The sequence below is a fragment of the Tetrao urogallus genome, assembly GCF_951394365.1.
Source record: "Tetrao urogallus genome assembly, chromosome: 5".
NCBI classification, from domain to species: domain Eukaryota; kingdom Metazoa; phylum Chordata; class Aves; order Galliformes; family Phasianidae; genus Tetrao; species Tetrao urogallus.
In genome coordinates, this window is record NC_136818.1 from 14,109,118 (window position 1) to 14,133,412 (window position 24,295).

General features: G+C 41.3%; 2 protein-coding genes across 2 annotated transcripts in view; one reads left to right on the plus strand and one right to left on the minus strand.

The window, feature by feature from the left end:
* Positions 1–1,706: 1,706 nt before the first annotated feature.
* On the minus strand, positions 1,707–19,782 carry SELENOF (selenoprotein F; the record flags this gene model as incomplete). The annotated part of the gene is made up of 5 exons (XM_079535655.1): positions 1,707–1,838; positions 3,808–3,857; positions 10,953–11,016; positions 18,012–18,179; positions 19,714–19,782. The coding sequence occupies 5 exons, from the start codon at positions 19,780–19,782 to the stop codon at positions 1,707–1,709; spliced, it is 483 nt and encodes a 160-aa protein (XP_079391781.1).
* Positions 19,783–20,598: 816 nt separating this feature from the next.
* Positions 20,599–24,295, plus strand: part of HS2ST1 (heparan sulfate 2-O-sulfotransferase 1) — a gene marked incomplete at both ends in the record, with an annotated part of 66,556 nt that continues 62,859 nt past the window's right edge. Inside the window, one exon of the mRNA XM_079535746.1 lies at positions 20,599–20,722. Within this exon, the coding sequence (XP_079391872.1) occupies positions 20,599–20,722 (124 nt within the window). The remainder of the gene's footprint in view (positions 20,723–24,295) is intronic.

Consider the following 24,295-nt stretch of genomic DNA (forward strand, 5'->3'; position numbering starts at 1 on the left):
GAGAGAGAAGCAGAGAGAAATATTTGCTAAATATCAAGTGAAGTGAACAGTCCTTTTGGTGAGTGGTAGAGAGGATCTGGCAAGGACACAGCTAAAATATTCTGTAGAAAATAGAATAGAAAAAAAATCATCAATGCAGGAACAAAAATCCATTTTTGGCAAATGTAGGAACAAGTGTGGGGTATAGTCAATATTTTAAAAGACCAGTGGATGGCAGCATATTTTTGCTTCGGTTGTCATGCCATATGTTCTGGTTGCAGCTCATATGCTGACTTGAGCATCACATGTCAGACACAACATGGATTTATTCTTGGGGCAAGTTAGTACCAGCTGCAAAGATTTGTGCTTTTTTGTGTGTGTGTGGAGTTTGCATTTGGTTTGGCAGAGACAGCAGTACCACTCTTGCAGCTGTCCCATGCTGAATCATTTGGGAGATGGGCAATGTGTTTCACTCCTATCCTTACAATGGATAGAAGTGGAACAAAAAAGAAAGAGGATAAGATAATATCATGACTAAGCAGTGCCGACCTTCTGAAAGTTTATAGGAATGTTTCAGAGAACAAAAACACAGAAAACCAGGCCTACAGAATCACCCTAAGAGCATCTAATTCTATTGATTTAGTGTGAGTTCAGTCTCTAGATAATTATTCTGGATCTGCTATGAAGCTGATCATTTCTTTCACAAGTTTTGGGGTGTAAACTGTAAAGAAATTAAATCTCTTGAGATATAAAGTTACATATGAAGAATAAAATTGGGCACCAAGTCAGGCTATAGTGTAACACTCATTCATCCAAAAACTTGTGAGCATGAAGTAGTTAAAGCAAAGATGTATTTTTGGTAATTAAACTTTTAAATAATAAAGAAAAAGCATTCTTCTTGCTTGTGGTATTTATTCACTCAAAGTGGAGGGGAAAAAACTGACAAGTTTCAAGCGATTTGTCTGTCTATATTTTCCTATGCCCATAAATTTCAAATGAGAAAGAAAAACATATATTTTAAAAGAACAGTTTATAATTTATTTGAGAGAATTCCAATAAATCTGTGAAAATTACAGGTCTTGAAAAATTTTTCCTTCTATTTCATGTTCTCTGAAGCAAAACACTTGATGCAAAGCACACCTGACATCTGACTGGCACATACCCCAGAGGTTTTCTGTGCAGTCTTCATTAAAGTGTGCTTACCAAATGTTTTGCAGCACCAGAACATGAGTTCCTCCATCGGCTTCAAAACCTGTGAACTACCTACTCATGGTAAACAACAGTTCTAGAAAAGAGACATTGCAAATACAAAAAAAGAAGAGGGTATTAGCAGTCAAGGTTCTTTGGAAGATGTTACGTTGCTTTTGGTTGTGAAATGTTTATAAAGAGCAGCACACAAGAACATGGTAACCATTCCAATTATCTCAAGCTCTTAAAGGGTGTTTGTTTAAAAAAAAAGTCCGATTATAACAAAATGATATTTGCACAACGACGTTGGAAACAAAGCATTTTGTTAGTGATAGATGCACGAAGAACTGAAAGCTCTTTTGTTTATCAATTTGTCAGATGTGTTCTGAAGCTTCCCCTTCCAATTACAAGCCGTTTAGTGCAGCACAACAGGTGTTTAAAAATTAACATAGAAACTGGAATGTTTTTTCAATTGTGGCACATTTCATCTGAGATGATTACCATGAAAAGACCTGAAAAGGGAACACAAAAGCAATGACTTATAGACGCTCTAATTTTTCACTTAGGAACTCTTCCACGCTGTCAGTATTCCACTTGAGGATGCTCAGCTCTTCTGCAATGTTCCCACTGTCGTCCAGCAGCTTCAGTACAGGGTCAGAACCACGCACATACTGCAGAAAGAAACAAGCCAGTTCCCTGGGGCTAGAAAACGCGATCTCCATTTCAAGTCCCTTCTCAATTTATTGACATCAGTTAAATATGTCAAATCAAGAAGAGCAATAAGCTCAAAGATTAACAGCATGAAGTATGAATACTTAAAACCAGAGTGCTAAATGAAATTGGAGTATTTGAGAAAATGTAGGCAAGACTTATGCTATGAAACTTATGCCATCTAAGCTTAGGAAAAATCAAAAGAACCCATACTTAAGGTTGGTTGTTCCTGATAACGCTTACTTAATGCTGTAAGTATTTCAGTGTGTTCTGTTCTGCATTTACAAACGTTATTGATAGAATGTCTACCAACAATATATGTTCTACTGCTCTTGAAGAAAATGTTATATAAATCAGATAAAGCTTACAAGATCCTTTTGCTTGTTCTCTCCCATGTTACTGTTGCCTCCTCTGTCCAAACTTAAAGGAGTAGATGCAAAGGAAGAGCAAGGAAGAGGGGAGACATCTGGGTTAAAGACAGAGATCCTGAGGCAATACATCCCCTGGCAGCAGTGGATACAGTGCACTGGCAGGAGAGAGAGCCATTGGGCTTGCATGGAAAGAAGGTATTCTGCTTTAACTGTTGTAAACTCCTCAAGTTTGATTTTTGAGTTGAGCACATGAGTGATCCTTCTCATATAGTCAATGGCCTTTTTTTTAACTTAAGAATTGTCTGGTCAAACAGTGCAAAAGTATAGTATCAATTTTTGGAGTAATTACTTTCTTGCCTTCTACTGTGCTCTATTTGTGCACACTATGTTTTGCAGGTAGTGCTGGTAATAATGCTTCTGAAAACTGAGTGACTCCTAAAATATGTAATGCAAATAAGAGCTTTTAGCAGTACTGTAAGGATGTAGCCATGTAAGGTTACAGGAAAATTTTACTAGGGGTATTTACTTTACCCTATTACAGAGCTAACTTAGTTTGCTTCAGTTAATGAAGGTAGCAGCATCTCTAATTGGTTTTCCCAAAGTCTTGTAAAATAAATACCAGATTCATTTGTACATTTTTTTTCCCAGTAAGGTTTTATATCAACTGTAGTATAGACTGCTTTAATGTTTAGTACAGCCACAAAGTTTAAATAAATATGAAACATTCAGATATACAAGAGAGAATGCTTTTGAAAGAGGACACATATGAATACATGAGACAGACAGAGGAAACCTGCTTTAGATGGAATCTGCTGCTGAGAAGACAAATGGCTTATTTCAGCCGTGCATGGCTATGAAGTGACTCCAGATGGTGCCATTTGGTGAACAGAGATGAGAGCACAAAGATGTGAGAATCGAGATGTATATCTGTGAAGTACACTGAATTTGAAAGCAAAGAATTGCTTGTGCTTAAGGCAGCGTGGCTTATACAGCTTTGCCTATACACAAGTCATAGGAAACACCATTCAGTGTATGCAGTTCTTTAAAGCTGGATGTTTGAAGGCTAACAGAATGAAAACAGACCGAGGAAGATCTGAGAGGAAGCAGAAATATCCAAGAATTTCTGAATGTATGGAAATGGCAGCTGCATTAGAAAATGAAGAACAGATTGAGAGTGACAGAAGAAGCTCAAGTAAACACAAGATATCCACGGAATCAGGTCAGAATGCAAGCATTCCTCACATTCTTTAAACATCTGCTTTTACTTAAGGGTTTCAGTATACTTTTTATTGGATTTAAACAAAATAACAAACAACTCCTTGGGCCCCAATGACAACAAAGATCCGGTGCCAGTGCTTAGCAATAACCCAATCAGTGATAGCTGCAGAAACTTGGAAAGATTTATATTGGCAAGGAAAGTACATCTTCTCCTGAAGGATTATTTCATCAGCAAATAAGGATGCTCCACAAAAGGGATGTTTCCACCAGGTTTAATTCTTCTTAATATATGCTTCCCCCGACCCCAAGAAAACACGAAAACCCTTTGGTTATTACTTACCTTGATTTGCAGTCCCCTGAATAGCTTAGGCTTATCACTCCTGACAAAAGCTACAATATGGAGAAAAAAAAAAGAGAATAAAACTTTTTCCATGGAAAAAGGCTTTAGAAATTAATGGCAGAATTCTCAATATCTTCACAAAAGCATTAGTACTAAACAGCATGCCTAAGGAAAACTATTTTTACCAGTGTTCCAAACAAGCTTGGATTTTCCTTGCATGGTAGTGCAACTGCGTGAGTCAGTTCATCTGCATGGACAACTGACAGTCCTCAGCAGAGCCACGCGTACACGACTGTATATGCAGATGTGAAGGAAGCTGTTAGGGCAGTAAAACTCTGGCTGGAGATGAGCTCTGTGTGGGAGGATACATGTGAAACAAACGCCCTCGGCACACTGCACAGAAGTGGCAGCTGTGTTGGTGAAAGGGCACTGAGGAAACTGTGGGTACAGCTTTGCACTTCTTGCACACAAGACAAACAGTTTTGTCTTACAGAGCTCTACAAGGTTGTGTGCTGAAAACCAGCATAGAAACAAGAAGAGGAAACAAGAGAAACTGGTATCTCCTCTTTTCTTGAAACTCCTAAAGGTAAGCAGTCAGCTACTACGGGCTCTGTGACCTGCCATGCAGCTCCACAGAGAGATCAGCTGCTAATGGACAGATTCTTCACCTGACGTGTCGGTCACACAAACGTGAGTGCTAACAGCCACACAGACCCAGTATCCCTACAGCACTACATCCTTGTGTTAATGTGAACATTAACAAGAATACTGACAGCATGCCTTGTCCGGAAATGGACAAAATGTGAGCACAATCCACTACTTCCAAACACTTTAGCTTAATGAATATATGAGTTGCAAAAGTATTTTAAATTTATTTAGAAAATAGATTAGTCTTCATTTCCCATTACACTCAGGTTACACTAAAGGCTGAATTTAGTATCTATAGTGACATTAAGTGGATTCAGGCAGCTCTTGTGGTATGCCAGCAGTCTCCCCAAGGATGAACACTGTCAGCATGGATTGACTCTCAAGGAGGTGCTGGCTGCATGTTAAAGCTGCCTTTTCAAGGTTAGACAACAATGCATCTCTTGCGAATTGCAGTGCATCCAGCTGGTGCATGAAGATGAGCAGCAACCTCAGGACTAACGCCTCGTGTGGCTCACATAATGTAGTGCTTTCCTCAATAATTGTAAAGATGTCCTCTGGCATCTTTATACCTTTCTCCCTATTACTGAAGACAGTTACCCTAACATTTCCTCAGTACTATACACAGAGCGACATTTATTTTCTCCAGTCTTCTACTGTGCTCCTGGTACAGAACAAAATCAAATACTCTGGCTGTGTGCAGCATAAACAACTTCAGAACAAAATGGCTAGTAAGCTGCTAGACAGACTGCTACCTGAAGAAGAAGAAAGCTTGCTTCTCTTCTTTCTGGAGAACTTTAATGTCACATTGCAAGCTCTACTCACAGAACAATTTCAAACAGCACTAAACCACCAGTACTTGCCCACACATTGGAGTTCAGCTCTGATATAAATTCACACCAAGGCCATTTTCAGATACTGTTTTCCTATGCTCTCATGAACTGTTAGTTGTCTGGGCTCTGCTAGCAAGATACAAAAAGTGGTGATGTTTCTTAAGTACACAACAAACTGAACTATTACATGGGGATTTTTCCCTGCAAACTGAAAAATTTGTAGCTGAAATCCATGTGTAGGACTTAATATAAAAAGGAGGTTTTAGGAAACAGTCAGTATATGGAGTCAATTTAATTGCAAAACTTAGAGTAGCAGTAAGATGGCACAGTAAAATGGAGTCTCAAACAGATCTGGACTGTGGAACTCAACTCTTTAAGAACAGCCTTTAGCCTCAGGCTGCAGCACTTTCAGCCTTCAGCAGGTTCACACCTGGCTGAGTGACAGATAAAAGCTCACTTGGACATGAGTGGCTGCTCACTGGCTGCAATGTTGCAGCAAACAAGCTCATAAAATGTGGAAAGAATTAGGTGAAAGAAGAAAGTATTCTCTAGGTTGTGTTACATTTTGTCACTTTAAAAGTAGCTATTATGCCTCTGTATCAATGTCAAATGTCTAAACCTTCTGAAAGCTGAAGCACTACAGACTTTTCTTTCCTGAAATTTTAGACAGCTGGAACAAAATCATTTTTTGTTAGTGGCGTATTTATTTCTAATGCTCATCATAGTGACTTTCTGTATTGGTCACCTGAGCTTCTATGATGCAACTAAGAATAACATAATATATATAACTTCTACATTCTCAATTTTGGAAGCTAAATTAAAAAATAATATATTGAGATGTGTTAAAAATACAGATTATCCCATCAAACCCACACTTTTCACAGAATCAGGCTCTAAAGGTAAACATGGTCTTGGAATAGAACTGATGGGGTTTCAGAAATGAGATGCAGCTTGGGCACAAGTTTTGTGACGTGCAGCTGCCAGCTGACCCTGAGGTACAGCACACACAGTCCCCCTTCTGCACAGCCCCAACTCTAGCTAAGGCTATTTGCACATATTCAACCACTATTTAATAGTCTGATGCTTAATACTAAAATTTTGTATACCTTGCAATTTTCCTCTGCCCATAGCAGCTTCAGAAATTACATACTGAAGAGAAAAAATATTTAATACAGTCATTCATGGGTGAGTGAGAAAGGCATTTTCCACTTTGATTTCTGCAGGATGAACTCTGAGCTTGGTGCCATGACACTATTTTTGGTGAATTAAACACCAGACTAGAAGTCAGAGCTGTTCTACTGCCTGCCTTGTGACTGTCCTGTCACATAATGTTAAGAAAATCACTTCACCTCATGCTGTTACAAAACACAAGCAATACCAAAGCATATGCCTTCTGTTTGAAGGCAACCCTGAGGTGAGGCTGCACAGCAGACCTGACTGCCATTCCGATCAACTACAGCAAAAGGTCAGATTGTGGAGCAGAAGACAGCCTACTGGCTTCTCGGAGGCAATCTGCTGAATGCACGAAAGGGAGAAAAGGATCAGATGCATACAGACATTACAAAGCCTATTGAGTGCCAAGCTGTTACTCAAAGACAGGTCACACCTAGCATCAAACAGTGCTTCAAAGGACCTAGGAGCAGCCTCTGCCTACATACACACAGAAACCTACTGCTACCGTCCCTCTGTTTTGACAGAGCTTTAAAATGAATCCGTTGGAAGTAAGACCTAGAATCCTAAACAGAGATTACTAAAGAACTGAAGACTCACTCACATCCAAACTGCAAGTCTATGTATTTGCTGGCAGACATTTGTGCTATTCTCTCTGAAGCAGAACATACTGGAGGAAATCCTTCTGACCCCAAATGGGCATGCCTTCGCATTGCATCACAGTAAGCTGCAGATCAGTATGTTTGGTATATGTAAAAAGAATTGATTAACTACTTTTAAGATGTTAAGGGCACAATCCAGATTGCCAAGGATATATACATTCAGAAATACTTGTTTTATTTAGTTTCCTGCTTTAGGAGAAAAGATCTCCTGCTTGATCTGGAACTGGAAAAATACAAAATGTTAAGCTAATCTATTAATACTTGAATGAGAGTCAATATACGCAGCAGTGGAATCTCAAACATCTTCAAACAATTATGCACACAGACAAGTATTTTCAACCTTGTCCATCTCCCCACACTTCACAAGGAATATAACAGCCTCAGATCAGAGAGGCCTGGAAGAAATGAAAAAAATGCCCCATTATATCAGTTCCAGATTTCGTTCCAGAAAAACACAGCAACAGTCCTAACTAGCTATTATCTTCAGCATTACGTCAGCAATAAATTGTTACTGCACATTTTTTCCTCTTGGTAAGCTATCGCAGGTTGTCTAGCAAGAATCTGATGTGAGTAAGTATCTCCCAGTAATGTAAAAGTCCATTTGTTCAAACTTTCAATCCCTGTTCTACTTAAACTGTGCTTTCTGTTCTGATTTCTTCCACTGCTCACCACTGTAACACTATGAGCACCCTTCTAACAATGTATGCCCATATGGATTCATCCAAGTTTTGAAACTCTACATGCTCTTCTTGCTATTTTTATACAATATTTTTAATAAATATTTTATTTTTTAATAAATTTTTAATTTTTAATAAATCTTGCTATTTTTATACATATACATGCTATTTTTCTAGTCTCCAGAACCTTCAAACTGCTAAACTCTTAACACCGCATACAGATAAACAACTTTGCATACAGCTGAAGTACACTAAAGATGCTGAACACACATTAAAAAGCAGCAGCATACTTTTTTGATGAAGGTGACCATCCCTCCTACCCATAATTGTTACACCAAAGAGGTCTGTCATTTGATCAGGGCAAAAAATTGTCAGTGCTCCAAGAGCAACATCAGAAGGGAACACTTCCATCACTAAGGAGAAATGCTGCAAACTTAGTATCAAGAGTGATCTGCTCCTAGAAAAACATTTCAAGTCTTTCTGTGATGCACTGAAATGGGTCACATATTAAAATACTAGCAATAGGAAGCACAAAAGACAACATTTTATCGAATCATGATCCTGCATTGTACTTTGTGCAACTCTGAGTGCAGAACATACACCTGATTCTTACAATTCAGAAGTCAGAAACACTAAATGTATACCAGAAGTGTTACAGAGAATAACTGATCTCTTATTATCACACATGGGGTGTGTAACATGAGAGCAGTAAAGATAGAGATGGACCTCAGTCTGAAGGATTTATTTAGTGTGCATGTTTGTATATAATCTATTTACAAAGGATTATGATGGAACGATGGATGTTTCTCATTAGAATATCCTACAGTGCTTAGCAAGAATTTTACTGACTTCTGTGCAAAAATCTAAGATTTAATACTGTTCTAATTTTCAAGTTTCTGTCACCAGTACTTAAGAACTACAGATAAAGATAACCAGGAAATAAGTGATCTTTCCTAGAAGTACAGCCCACTAACAAACTACATTCTACTATCTGTAAGAATCCCCTCACAGCTGCAGAACTTGAGCAATACAGCAGAGTGCTTACTGTCTCCCTGAAGCCAGAGGATCTAATGCAATTGCATGTTGTGTGAGTTCAAGGATGAAGGACTTTCTGTAACATCTGCTGGAAGCACATTCATTGTGTAACTACAAGTCGCACAGCGAAAGGTCAGAATTATTCTCCTGATGAACAAAAAGAATGCCAAGTTGTGAAAGAAACATTCAGGGAAAAAAGCCAGCCTAATTCAGTTCTGCTAAACACAGTGAAAAGAACATAGGAGTGCAGACATTGTGATCTTGTATCTCATCATGAACAGAGCAGGGCTGCCACTGAAAAGTCAACTTCAAACAAAAATATTAGATTAGTTGCCGACCTACCCAATTTTTGTTTTCTACCTCAGAGCCTTAGTTTTATGTCAGTCAAAAACGAATTGTGCCAGCTGGTATAAGAAGATCTTGCTTCATCTAAGAATTCTGTCACTTATACTTTCAGTGTCCCACTTGATGGAATGATAAATACTTAAAAGCTGTTTTATGAGGAGCAATTTCAAAACATACATGTTAAAGGAATTATTTTTACAGCATAGCATTTATAAAGCAGCATTTTCTTATGGGAAACAGCAGGAAACAATATCTCAGCACTGAACATACTGCAGAGGTTTACAGGAATATAAAGTGTTACCTGACTTATCATGAGAAGCTTTATTTGAGAAAGATAATAGGTATCCTTGGCCACACTCACAAAAGCATTCAGCAGGCTGTGATGGTATTACAAAGAATAATGCTACCCAAAAGATTACATTCTACTGCTTTTTAAAATTTTCCCATTATGCTTTTAAATTTTATCTTCTCTTCCAACCTGTTGCAATAAGCCTAGCAGCAAATGTGATCATGAGACTCAGATTGGGTAGCAGCAGAAACTGGTGAGCAAAAAAAAAAGTCTGTTCATCCCTTCTTTCTTTTCACCATCCCAAAGAGAAAAACTGCTTTAGATAAACAAGGATGGAAAGGCAAATTGTTAGCATTCGTAAGTTTTTCCTTTGTACCGAAAGCTTTTGGGGGATGTATTACAGTGCATATAGAGCAGTTGGGAATATTTTTAAGTTTGCTGAGTTTGAATGGACATGGGGATCACATGGTTGCCTCTACCAATACAACTTTCCTCAGAACCCTAAGTTGCACAAGCAATATAATTAGTTCTTATTTTGGTATTTTAAACAGCAGGAAATAATCTTTCCTCCAGCCTTGTGGTCAATTAATGGAAGTGTGTGCAGGTAAAAGTGGGAGGCAGGGAGTCCAAGACAGCATAACTGCAGCCTGGTTTTAAATCCTTATATTTCTTGTTCTTTGGAGTACCTTCAATTAAGATGAATTAAGACTAATACTGGCCATGTTAGATGGGAGATGCACTTTTTGTGTGTTTTTATTTCTAAAGGTGAATTAGTCCTTTTCTATGTCCAAGTGATGTTAAGCACAGTATTAGGAACTTCACTACTGAAAAAGAGCCTGCAATCTCATTGTATGGTAACTGTTGAGTCACAGCTGAACCACCGATTGATCACCTGGGGAAAAGACCAGTCAGGCCTGGAGCACAAGTGAAGGCAATTCAGCTGTGTGACTGGAAGGGGGGGAGCCTGGCTGCACCTCTCTTAGACACCATTTAAGGGCTGACTGCCACTGGGGAAGGTTGGAGTTTTTCCTTTATGGAGTCCTTCCTGTAAGCTGAGATCTTCAGAGGTGGGTGAGCACCTTTCCTTTTGTAATGCCCAATCTTTCCAATTGTAGTATCATTCTACCTGTGCCAGTCTTTCTAATTATAACACTCAAAAGTTCTATCCATAAAAAATTCCATGTTGAAATTTCTCACAGATGTTTTTCCCACAGCTTTCTCCCACCACACCCTGATGATGCTCATTTTCCTTTTACTCTATTTTGTTCATTCACTTTAGCTGACTGTCAAAACAATTAAACTGCAGCATCTGTGGAAGGAAAGCAGTTCCATAAGCACACTATATAATTTCATCTATCAATTACTGGAGTCTCAGATCAGTGCAATTTTTCTGATATATGCAACTTAGGACTACTTGTAATAGCACTTAAAAGCACATTTTGCTGCAACAGTATTCTGTATTCTAAAGAACAGTAGTGGGTTTACTTACCCTGGACTTGAGGGAACCTTCCCAATTTTCATCCACATACCTCTAGGACAGCTCCTGCATAAAGCTGCAACAACATACAGAAGCTGTTAATAAAAGTATAAACTACTTGTTTGCTTATGGCATGTAATCTATTGATCTGAGCATCAAAATCAATTCATTAGATTTGATACTGAAATATTTCATCTATTTGTCTCTGAGAACAAAGTGAGGTTGAGCTAACCTCAATGCTTGCACTTAGATATCAGTCATCTTAGTCACCTATGCAAGGTAGCCAGATTCACTGCCCTTAAAACAAAGTGTAAGTTCATTTCAGTTCTATAAAAGGCAGCATCTCGGTAAAGACATATATGTTGCTCTTGTATAAGGTCACATTTTTAAACTTTGTCTGGGAACATGCACCTGGCTCTGAAGTACGGTGAATCTTAAATACAAGGTAGCAGCAGATTTTTCCTGCTACCAAAATAGAGCTTTCTACTGTAAAGCTTGGCATTTTCATCTCAGAAATAGCTGTCAATGCTGTTTATCAAATCACATCCTTCTAGCTGTGGAACTCCTACTTAGAGAGAAGCTGACAGAATAAGCTTCAGTTAAACAAACAGTCTAACTTCAATTCTATAAACAGTGAATACTTCTACTCCTGTTTTCTGATAGCAATGTTTTCATAACAAATGTGAAAGTCCAGACAGAAAAACATAACAGTGCTGACATGAAGTAAAATTAATGTTTGACTTAACTTGTGGAGACGTGTAATTAAAAATATGCTTTCACTTTGAAATTTAATAAGTGCTAACCCTCAAAAAAGGAGCGAAAACCAGACACAACATGACAGAAAGCTCCAAGTGAGACAACTTTATTAAAACTTCATCCCCATCCACACTGGCAGTCTGGGTGGCGGGGGAATGCATCTGCAGTTCAGAATATGACTCTTCTGATTTTTGGTTCAGTTCAGTACTGGTGTAAATGCTGTGGATCAGAACACATAAAATACTCCATACTCATCTGCAAGGAAATTACAGCTTCTTGCCTGACCTGAACAAATCAGTAATCATTACTTCCACAGGAAATGGAACTAAAAATACTACACTGGAATATGTATGTAGAAGAGCCTTTCAGAAACTTGCTTAACTATGTGCAAGATTTTCAACTAAACATTAAAGACTAAAACACACTTTGAATGTTAAAACCCTGAGCTATAAAATAATACTTGAGATCAAAAAATACAGTTAAGCTTTTTTTTTATTCCCCAAATTAAAATATTAAAAAGACACACACACACACACACACATATATATATATATATAAATCTCAGATACTAGCTTGCATAATTAAATTCTCTGGATTGAAATCATTAAAGTTTTAAGATGGAGGAGTTACATACACTGAATAGTGAGATTTTTAAACTTAACCTGTGCCTCCATTTATTATCCTTTTAAAAGCGTTCCAACAACAATTACATCGGCAATCCTGCGTTCAGATGTTACTTTGTGTGCTCGTTCATGCACCGAGCATTTCTCCTGGTTCTATATGCTGACAATTACTTGCATTTTTCTGTCAAGAATTAGTATAAAGACATAGAGGGGTAACAGCCTTTTTCCATCTGTTCACCAATTCTGTTCTTTATGGGCACAAAGAAGTAAGCACAGCAAATTTAGGACAATGGTAACATGAACATTTTTCAGTTCTCTTTACTGCAATTAATTCTTCCAGTTTATTTTCTTCCTTTCAAGTAAGAATTCCTATGGAAGCAAGATCACTGTGAAGATCTGAAATGTAAGACATTACGTGATTACAGAATACTCCTGCTTCATAACTCCTAGCCATTAACTGACAAAAATGAAGTTTTAGCAAAGAAAAAAGCGCAATGACTGGTGCTTAAAAATATTTTGAGCTTCTATCCCTGCTGTAACTGAAGCCCAACTGTGCTACTTCAAAAAAAAAAGTTCAGATTCATGCTGGGACAAGCAGCTGCTCTCTAGATGGCTAGACAAAAAAAATCAATTGACTTCATTTGTAACTCGAACAAAGGTGTCTTTTGCAAGAAAGGCAGGTTTATTTGCATCACTTTGGCCACAACAAGAGAATAGTTGTGAACATCTTCTGGCCCTACCATTCCATCATGTCCAGAGCAGATTGCTCTGAACTTTGATTGCTTCCTCATGAAGGCATAGACTGTGTTCAAATATGACTAAGAATGACGTGTATCATTCAGAATGGAGGCATACAAACATGACGAGTCAGTTCATCGCACAATGCTTAACTTACGAGCTAATTCACTTCATAATGCTTCGCTTGTTTTAGCGTTCATGAAAGTGAGCATAGTGCTGCAAGCAATGAAATAAAGGCTCTAAACTATTACTGGTGTCCATTTAGTTAGGATTTCCAGGCTGACTCACGTCTGCATCTATATAAATAACTGCTTTTTAAAAACCTGCTAACTGTATGCTTTCTAAGGCTCTTGTGACAAAGACTGCACTTTTTCCTTGTCCTTTGCAAAGCTACGACTTGGGTTAAATCTCGTTCATTCATCATCATCATATGCTGCTACATCAACAGTGACAAAAAGGAAAGTTCTTTTAAAATACATTAAATTATTCCCCATTTTTATCTCACGGGTTTCCTCTAACTACTAACTAAGCCCGACCCTGCACATTTTATACAGTAATACTCAACTTGGATTTGTATGCATTTACAATCAGTTAAAATTTACAATACCATCATGTTTTAAAACATGCAATGTGCTGGGTTGTTAATATAAAGGCACACATGAGTAAAGAGCTGCCTCACAGAATCTAGATACTGCAGGAATACTATATTTAATATTCTTGAACTGTCAAAACTATCAATTCTTTTTTTTTTTAATAGAAAACTTAATTCATTGAAATAAAGAAATACACAACAACATATAAAATGTTTTATTTTCTGTGAGGGAGAGAACTGAAAACTTTGCTCTTTCCCTAAAGACCGAAGATGGACAAGAATCTGTGGGTTAGGAAAGCAGCAGTCAGAAAACCTCACTGTCAGGAACAGAATGAACTGATGTTCTGAAATGCAGAGAGCTAGCAAAACCATTGCTACCAAACAGATCATTCTGAAATGAAGTCACTGATAAATTTAGCTATAAAGAAACTCTTTCACATTTTGTGAAGGGAGATGTCCAACTGTAAGAGTCTGGAAACAAAGAATCAAATAGCCAAAAAAAAAGTGTTATTTGAATTAGTATATTTCCAGCAGAATCTAAGCACTCATTTATTTGCAAGGAAAGCAATTCAAACTGGAATTCCAAAGGAAAACAACCAAACAAAACAAAAAAACAACCATGGGATCGTGGGTGTTTGAACACTGATAAGTTGCTGAGAAAGACTGCAGAATCTTTATCCTTGGACATCTTCAGAATTTAACCAGAAAAGGCTCTGAACTCTGCTTTGGGTTGGAAATTCTTCTGTTATGTACACACATATCAGAGCTGTGTGTTATCATTCCAATCTCCAGAATTGGAGATTGGAGAATTAGGAAATGTATTACCTAAGGCTGTGTGAGTGTTGGTACCAACCCAGCTCCTTGTTGCAGTATCGTGTCATCATTCTTGTGCTTTCAAACCAAGGATCTGAAACTCCCCAGACAACAATTCTTCCCAGTGGATCAGGTTTTGGCTCTGCTCTTTGCAATGGTTTGGTGCAAGGACAAGTGAACAGGAAATATGACACAGGGGTGTGCAGGAGAAAACGTAGAAGTTGGGCACCTAGCAGTTAGGTAACTTTGGACCTCTGTGGTCTGTAGTGGGAGCAGAAAGGCAAAGTGGAATAGAGGATAAGCATGGCAGAGAAAGGGCTCCTGTGTACAAGCTTGTACTTGAACCAAGCGAGCAATTGTACATAAGCTAAAAAGTAGATAGAAAGTCAACAGATTTCAAGCTCTGGTTTTGAAATATGCCGTCTGATTAATTCTGCTATCTAGCCATCTATTTGCCTCCAGAAGTATAATCTCTAAATACCTTTCTTCTCTGGAATCTCTGCTTTCATTAAGGCAGAAAGAATCTTTGGAGATAGAAGACACTAAGAATGGAACTCATCAACTATTTACTTGACATTGTGCATTTAATTAATTTGGAAACTGTACTTATTGAAGTTGTTCCAACAAACGTAGAGTCAATCATTTATCCCGATGTATATTCAAATGAAGGAGGTCAAACTTAATTAATTAAACATTCCACTTGCCAGCACAGATGAACATACACAATTTTAACTCACATTTAACAAATTCACATTTATTATTTTTCTAAAATTCTTTCTCACTTCAGAATAGAAAGAAGTCTCCCACAGTTGAGGCTCATCCTGCTACAGACAGATCAGTGCCTTTTATCTTAGTTTGTCTGAAGAGATGAACCTTCAGTGACTTTGACCCAAACAAAAAATAAGTTTTTCTATCTTAGGCACAATAATCCATCTTAACTTTCAGTGATATTTTAGCAATGTATATTGTTACATCTAGTACAAGTTGGGCAAAAAATACTATTGATTCTCGTTATCTTAGCAATGCAGAGGCCAGACTGTCCAAAAAATTATTAAATCATGCTTTGACAGTTTATTATATTTTGACAATCTTGAATACATGCACAAGAAAGATAAAAAAGTCTAAATTTCAGACCCCTTTGCTGAAATCTGTACACGGGCAATTACCCATCTCTGAGGAACTTTGAAAGAATGCGTATGGACTCTTTGTATCAATACGTTTACCTTGTTTTACAGAAGGCTTATACACTAGAAACAACATTGCATGCAGGTAGTAAACACATAAGATGTTACCCATAAGAGTTTGCCATATATGCCATACATTTTAATACCTCAAATTTCCAGGTCAAGTTTTGCTTACAGCAGATGTTATCTAATTCAGCAAACAGCACAGCATTAACCATTAGAAATACTTGACAATAGACATTTTAAATGCCATAGAACAACACATCTTTGTGTGCAAAATATATTTCAAAGCTCCATTTAGAAATATTTGTGAGGGCTGTTGCAATACCACACAGCACAACTATGATGATTAATGGATGGCCGACTTCATCACACAGTTAATTCCTAACATTGATTGGAATTTTGACACACATATATTGCTGAGATAAGTCTAAGATTATAATATACAATTAATGGAATATGCTTATAGCTATGCTTGAAATGATCACATGGCATAAGTGAAAGCTGCAGATGGAGTGCAGCTATTTTCGGCTACTGCGAAATATGGACAATCTCTCCTGCTACTACAATTTCACGCACAGTTAGCTTCACCTCCATTTCATCCTTCTACGTTTTACACACCAGCAGTACTCCGCGTCTGACAGACTGAGGCTTAAAACTTGCAGCTGTCTAAAGCAATACAGTTTAAGCTAGCTTCTGAATGAGTCTGCAGCTGGATACAAAATCTTTTGTAGAGGAGAAATAACCAAAAGAATTTCTTTTCATTTTACCTACAGTAAAATTATGAAGTAATGAAAATATTTCATTGGACAGATGGCAGCAGAAAAGTGAGACACATACTGGGCAACCAGAGCACCTCACAGCTATTTTCCACCACGTCAATTCACAGAATATTGGATCAATAACAAGATGAGAATTAATAAATATCTTTCAAGGATATGAAAGAACTGAGTTCCACAAATGTACACATGTGGGCTTGCACTGATGTTACTCAGCACAAAGTATTTTTATACTTCACAGATCGTTATATTTCACAGATCGTTTTAAAAAACTGTTAATGATACAAAAAAATCCCAGATTTCTAACCCTCCCCACATACTTTTAAGAAGAATTAACTGTAAATCCTGAAGTCTGTGCTGGAATTCTAACAGCGTGCATGGTGTCTGTAACATGGATAGCTAGCGTGTTGCCTTGCGATAGCAAAACCTACTCACGTGATAAAAAAGCTAGGCTGCATACTGCAGGCATGCTTAAAAAAAAAAAAAAAGAGAAAGATTAAAGACTCCTCTCTTCTGTGGATGTTCAATTGTTTAAGTGATTGCACTATAAAACCCTGAGCACCAGCACTCTGGAACTTGGCAACAGATGAGGCTGCTGACCAGCAAGTCAGGTATCTTACATGTAGATGCAGGTTTTTAGAGTGAGATTAAAAAATTCATTCAAGCAAAAGGATAGGGAAGAACGCTTTTAAGATTTTAAAAATCTGTTCACTCCCAACTATCAAACAGTCAGTAGAACAAAGATTTAAGAGTAAAATCATAAGCCCAGTTACAGATGCCTATTATAAGTGGCATTATGTTAGACCACGAGTCAATTCAAAATGTGGTGACTGAATACAATTTGTTAAGATATTAACATTCATGCTAAAAACTCCCAGCACTAATTTTCTGCTGGCTAGTCTGCAGGGGGATTCACTTGGCACAAATTTCAGAAATTCAGCAAATACGAACAACAGATTTCCAAACAGCGGCTGTGCGTGAGCATAGTAATATCAGAAATCCCACACTCTGAAACAGCATTCAAAAGAATATTAGGAATGATGCTGTAATTTAGCACTCAACCATATAATCATGATGGTAGAACAATCCAATATGTCTATTCAGCAGCAGATGACTCATGTTTGCTACAAAACCCTAGCAAAAAGTGAAACCAAGCAACCTAATGCAAACAGATGAGAAAAAAAACAAACTTCTATTAAACAACCTCCAGGTTCCTATGCACATACAATAAATTCTGGCTCACAGCGAAGGAATATGTCGAACAACCTTGAGACTCCTTCCAGCTCTGTGCTTTCTGTTCTATGCTGAGCGTGACTAAAATGGAAAAGACTGCATATATTTTTAATGTAAAGCCCTAATCACAAAATGGCACCTGCTCAGTCTTACACAAAAAGTGCGATCACCTACAAGGTGAAATCTAGGCCTGATTCAGGATAATCAGAAAAAATATCTATTGATTTAAATTCTGTTCTTGTTTGATCCAAATGTATTAGTGCAAAAATGTTTATGACACAACGTGACACTTATGAGTAAATTACAAAAAAATTAAGACAGATTTCTTCCCACTCATCTGGTTTAAAACCCACCTTTCTGGTTTCCAGCTGAGCTTCTTCTTGGCAGCACTGCCTACAGAATGGATCCAACTGATTCAGATTGAACTGTCCAAGAAGGTTGCAAGAGCTGCAGAGCAAATTACTGGAGAAGCCAAGTTCCCTGCAAGCTTCTGATGACAGCTGTGCTCCATATACGTTTATCTGTAAATCAATACAATATTACACTTTAGTATTAAATCAGTTGTTTTAATAAGAAAGCTTTTAGATGCTTTGACCATCAGAATTACATATTTTGAGAACATTTTACTGTAACACTTAACTGTCTGCTCATGAGTGCAAACCACGACTTTATTTTGAGAAGTAGTCTTAAAGCTAATAGTAAATTCTAGACATCATTCACAACATGTATGTTTTAAGGTATCAGGTATTCATACATGCTTCTACCACTCCAGTGTCTCTCTAGTGTCTGCTCCAAAGATAGCACAACAAAAAGCAGCTGTAATGAATCAGCTGCAGCTCTCATGAGACAATTCCAATAAACATCCTGATACTAGCAGACTTGGAAAATAAGTCTTACACCTGAGCTTGGGAGTGATGAATTGGATCAAACTGCTGAACAATGTATACAAGAAGGATTGTGATTTCATTTCTTTTTTGCTTTGGAAAAATCACATGCTAGTGCAAGTGTAGATAAAAGCCCTGCAGCTGCTTAACATCAGCAGCTCAGTTGGCTCCTGGGCAGAACACCTATTCTGCTTTTAGTGAGCTGATAACACAGTGTTGCCATCCCTGCACTGAAACGATATCATCTGTTCTTTGTTCTTTTCTGCTTTCACCTTCCCACTGCCCTGCAGAAGGACTGATCAGTCCCTCCCTTATACAGCTTGCAGCCTTTCCTTCCAGGTGCACACGGGGAAAGTGAGGGAGGACATAACAAAAGGAGATCCTTTCCCGAGGTGCTTCTCAGATAGGGTGAAAAGATCTTGGTCAAAAAGTAGAAAACAACCAAACAAAAAAAAAGAACAAAAGGTAAGAAAGCAAACTCCAATAAAAGGGCCTGCAGCACCTCTGCGTTCAGAGAAGCCCCAGCTGAACACCAGAACGCTGCAGCGGTGACAGCAGAGCAATCAACGCATTGTTCTGGGCCAGCAGACGGTGACAGCAGAACCACGTTTCTCATTCACATAAGACCATCTCTCCTCGGTATTTCTCCTCCAGTTTTAGTGGCCCGATTATTGCGCTACCCCATAATAACGCTAACTAACAGAAGCGCTAACGTTTGGGCGAGACCCGCCGGCCCCGCGCGAGGCCGCATCCCGTCACAAGCCAAGCTGCACCTCAGCTCTGCGTTCTCCCGCACGGCGCTGCTCGCGCGCCCGTCGCACGACCGCTTTGCGTTCACGTTAACACACTTAACACACAAAAGCAATCGCAGCACCGTTACAAACCGCCTCAGGAAGGACCGAACAGTGACAAAACTTCGGAACGGGTTTTCGGCCCGCTTCCGGCTTTCGCCGCCCGCAGTCGGTTGCCGGGATCTCGCCCGCCGCCCTGGGGCACGCACCTCAGGGCAGCCCGCAAACCTGTTAGCGCGGAGCGCAGGAGCCCCGCGCGGCGCCCCGGGGCCGGGCAGGGCCGCTCCGCTTCCCTCCGCGGGACGCATTTCCCTCCCGCCCGGCCCGATCCCCGCTCCTCGCACGGAAGCGCCGCTGCGCTCAGCCCCGACCCCGCTCACCGCGGGCAGCCCCAGCAGCAGGCACAGCCAGCAGCGCCCCAGGGCCGCCAACTCGGCGGCCGCCGCCATCTTGGAACCGAACTGCCGGCAGTGCGGCGGGCGGGCCGAGCGGGGACCTCGGGCGCTATGGTGCCCTGCGCTGCCTGGGCGGGGCGGCGGGCCGGATCGCAGGCGGCCGGCGAGAACGGCCAGCGCGGGACGTCTGCGGGGAGTCCGCAGCGACGCCAACTTTAGCCTGCTCAGTACTGTGCTCTACGGCCAGGCTAGTGGAGGAGATTCTTCCCGGCCCCAATCCGGCACTCACAACGCGGTCCCGAGGCGGGACCCTCCCCCGCTCCGGAGACCCGCAGCCAACAGGCACGCAGGCCCCCAGCACCGGCGATTGACAGCCCCGCCGAGCAATGACGGTGCGCTTCTCCCGAGCGCCGCGGCGCGGGCGCCGAATGCGAGCCGGGCGGGCGGGCGGAACTTCGGGAGGCACCGCCTCACGGCGGCGGGCCGCAAGGGGGCGGGGCGGCGGCCGGGCCGGACACGAGCGCGAAGGGGGAGGGTCCGCGGCGAGCGGGCGGGGCGTCGGTCGAGCGAGGCCAATCCGGAGGCGGGAGGGGCGGGGCGGAGGAGGCTCCGCCCGATGGCGGGCGGGGGGGCGGGCGCGCGGCCGGGCGTTCGGTTGCTGAGCAGCGCGCGCAGGCGGGGGAGGGGCGCGTTAGTGGCGGCCGTGCGGCGCTCGGGGCCGGGCCGGGGCGATGTGAGCGGGCCCTGCGCGCGCCTCCCCTCGCTCGCGCCGTCGGAGCGGCGGCTGCCGCGGCTCCCGCCCGCCCGCCCGCCCGGCCGGGCCCCGCGTTATGTCGTGATCCCGGGCGGGCGGCGCCGCCGGGGCTGCCGATGGGGCTGCTCAGGATCATGCTGCCGCCCAAGTTGCAGCTGCTGGCCGTGCTGGTGTTCGGGGTAGCCGTGCTCTTTCTGGAGAACCAGATCCAGAAGCTGGAGGAGTCCCGCGGCAAGCTGGGTGCGTGAGCGAGCGGCGGCGGGCCTGGGCCGGGCGGCGGGGAGGGCCGGAGCGGAGCCCCGGTAGCCGCTTCCCGCAGAGGGCCCGGCCCGGCGGGCGGGGGGCGCTCCGCCGCTGTGCCCCTGCGGCGGGGCCGCGCCGCGCGGCGCCGAGCGGAACGCGGCCGTGTGCGGTACGGCGCCGTCCTGGCGGCGGGGAGCTGCCCCGGGGCGCCGCCTCGGGCCGCGGCTTCGGGAGCTGAGGTTAAACGTCGGGCTCGGGAACTCCGGCGTGAGATTCGTTCTTCCGTTTCTGCTGGAAAGTCCTGTAGGGTGACAGCCGCGCTTGGTTATCGGTGCCGCAGAACTTGTGCGCGATGCACGGTGCTGGCGGATCTCGAGGCGTGAAGCACGTACCCGCGCAGCCGGCTCTGTGCACCGGAGCTCAGCGCGGGGTGGGAGGCCCGGTGCGCCGGGACTGTCTGATAGGCTCTGCTGGGGTGCTGTCCCACGTTGTTTGGCTTTATAACGCGCTTAGACCGCGAACGCTTCAACTTCGTAGGAATCAAAGCACCCTTATAACGCTGAACTTGAGTTCTAACTCTGAGCGGGCTGTGAGCACCACGAGAAGCTTCCCCCTGAGCTCCTGGCACGGCTCCTGAGCTGGGCTGGCTGAGCGCTCTGGGACCTCGCGGCTCTGCACTCCTCTCCCATCCACCTGGAATTGGCTGTGTGAGGCTGGAGCTCTGTGAGCAGCATCTCTCAGCTCTTCAAGTTACAGGACGGTTGTGCTCTGAGTATTTTTCAGTTGAAACATATTGTAGTTATCATCAGAGTATAATCACAATAGCTGTAAACAAAATTTTGAGGAGGAGAATGAGAGAAATAGGAACTTAATTCTGAGTACATGTTGGTGCTCGTGGTACAGAAGTATTTTGTATCCACTTGCTTTAAGTTGGTTGGGGCCAGCGGCTTTGGTTCCTCCATTACTGGCATGGTTATCTTAGGGAAATCCAGCTCCTGGCATTGGGAGGGTTGGCATAACGCAAAGTGAGAACAGAGTTTTGCTGGAGAGACTTCCTTTTCCTCCACAATAGGTATGCAGTAGGTATGAGTAAGTTAAGTATTTGGAGGATTAAAATATGCAGCTCATGCTGCACTAGGAAAACCATCTAATTATTGTGTTCTGCTGATTTTGTTTGCTGATTTTATAAGGAGAAGGGACGACTGTTTTAAACTTTACAGAAGGTACGATGGGAAGATTTTCTTACCGGGGTTCTCTGAAACCTGCCTAAGGAGGGGAAAAGGAGCTGTTTCTGCAACAGCTTTGAGTTCAGGTTCTGTTGTTTAACTTGAGCGTATTCAGACAGCGAGAAACATTCAACAAAGAATGTCTCCTTTTTCCATATTTTGCATATGTATTTTAAGACTGGTGAATGTTAATGTTTCATTGCAGAAATCACTGGTCAGTTATGGTGTTACTACAGACCTGTAATATGGAAAAAGATTTTCTCTGTGTTGAACTAATGAGCTGGCCTAATGCGCTTCCATCATTCTTCCTGCCCCCTTCAGAGTGGCTCTGTGTGTGAATTGATGCTGGGGTGTGGTGGTAATGGAGCTGATTTGGTTGTGTGTCAGTGGGCTCCTGGTGTTGGGAGTGCTATGGCATGTGATGTGGTTTGGGTGCTGGGTGCTTTTAGTTGTTTGTGTGAATACATCAGATGATGAGCTGTCATCCTGGAAATTGTGAGGATTAGCCTATGGCTAGGAAAGGGGAATGAATTCAGATCTGATAACAAATAGAATGATTCTGCAATTTTATCAACAGGTCTAATAGTTTTTGGTCAGACTTTCTGAGTTTCCTTCAGTTTATTCACAAATGGGCAACTGCTGCTTCTGTACCAAACAGTTGGCACAAGGCTCAATTTCTGTTCAACATTTTTAAGCATCTTACCTGTGATGTGAACGTGGTGTGTTTCTGGAGGAAGAAAGAGAGGGAACCTCTGTGTTCCTCCAAGTGTGCTTCCCTTACATAAGTAAAATTTCACCATTGGAAATTTTTAATTTGTGAAGTTTATAGAAGTAGAAGCAGATGACCATCATGAATGTCTATGTTGCATCTTTCTCTCTGATAAATTGGAATTGTAATATTGTTTAAAAATGTATGTGGAAAGCCATGGTTTTCTTTATCGTGTGAAATATAACTCTAATTGAAAAATAAAGGAAATATTTGTTGTAATCTTTGCTGCTGTTGGATTTGTTAAGCTCTTTTCAGATGGGTTGTGGGGGTGAGATCACAAACAGGGCCTGTCACAGTCCTATCTCAAGTACTTTTGGGTGAGCTACTCATCATTTGTATTATTTTCCAGTTTGCACATCACAGGCAGCTAAATCGGCAGCATTGGCAGGCTGTGGCCAGTCAGGACTTCAGTGTTGAAGCGCAGGTCAACTCTGCAGTGGGAGCACTTCTACAAAGTGCCAAACTTGAGGCTCATTATGTATTATTTCAGTGTGTGAAAGGCCAAGGTTCTTTTCCTAAACCAAGGAAAATAAACACAATTAATGATTAAATGTTTGCCAAGTTGCAAAGTTTCATTATTTTTTTTTTCTTTCATCAGTTGATTCTGCTGGAATAATCCTGTTCTAAGCACCGTGCAGATACATAGCAAACCTCTGCAGTTGAATGTTTTAACTTACAAAGCTTTCTAGAAATGTGTGTGTTTACTTTTTTGGGATGTTAAACTAATTTATTTATTTTGCTTTCATTTGGAAAAAAAGCCCAACTGTCACTAGTTTTGCCAGTTGTGTGTGTTTGGAAACTCACCTGGAAAGTTTCTTAAATTGTCCCTCATAATATAGCATGCATGCTTCTTTACTGTATTATTTATGCTTGGATCCCGTTTATAAACAGTTTGATTGTTGGCAGCTCTGGCTACGCACGGCTGTGCAAAAGGTTTACCAGCATTTCTTTGAAATACAACTCTGTTGCCCAATAGTTACTATTTTCTTTGTAGCAGCCTGAGGCACTCTTCAGAAACTCTTTTCTCATATGCTATGTTTCCAGAAATAGCAGTTTTAATGCTGCTTTCTCACTGTACCTACAGCCAGTGAAAGGCTCTCACACTTGGCCTTGCTGGTGCCCTCGTGCTTTTTCATTTAGTCTCCTTTCTGTTCCCCTTCACCCCCCCTCTCCCCCCCTCTTATCCCAGACACTTTGGAGCAAATTTGAAACCGCTTCCGTGCTACACTTGTACTTCCCTTTGTGTGTGTAGTAGAGCAGTTGTATAAATCTTATCCTGTTTGTAATTTTATAGTTATTATTTTATCGGGAATGGATATTGCAAATGCTGCTCTTCCTTTATTTCTCAGAAGTCCGTACTGTCTGAATTCCAACTGCTACATAATGGCACATGTTCTCAAGCACATCCCAAGAACATTCAGCCTCGCTAACAGGCTTGTTCTCACCCTTTCTGCTGGCACTCCAATTTCTCTGTTTTCAGCAGTGAAGATAAAACAGGTGCTGCTGTTCTCTGCTTTTTTCCCTTTCTCCTCTTCTATAGAACTGTGTGTGAGAAACTTCAGTATTGTTACTTGT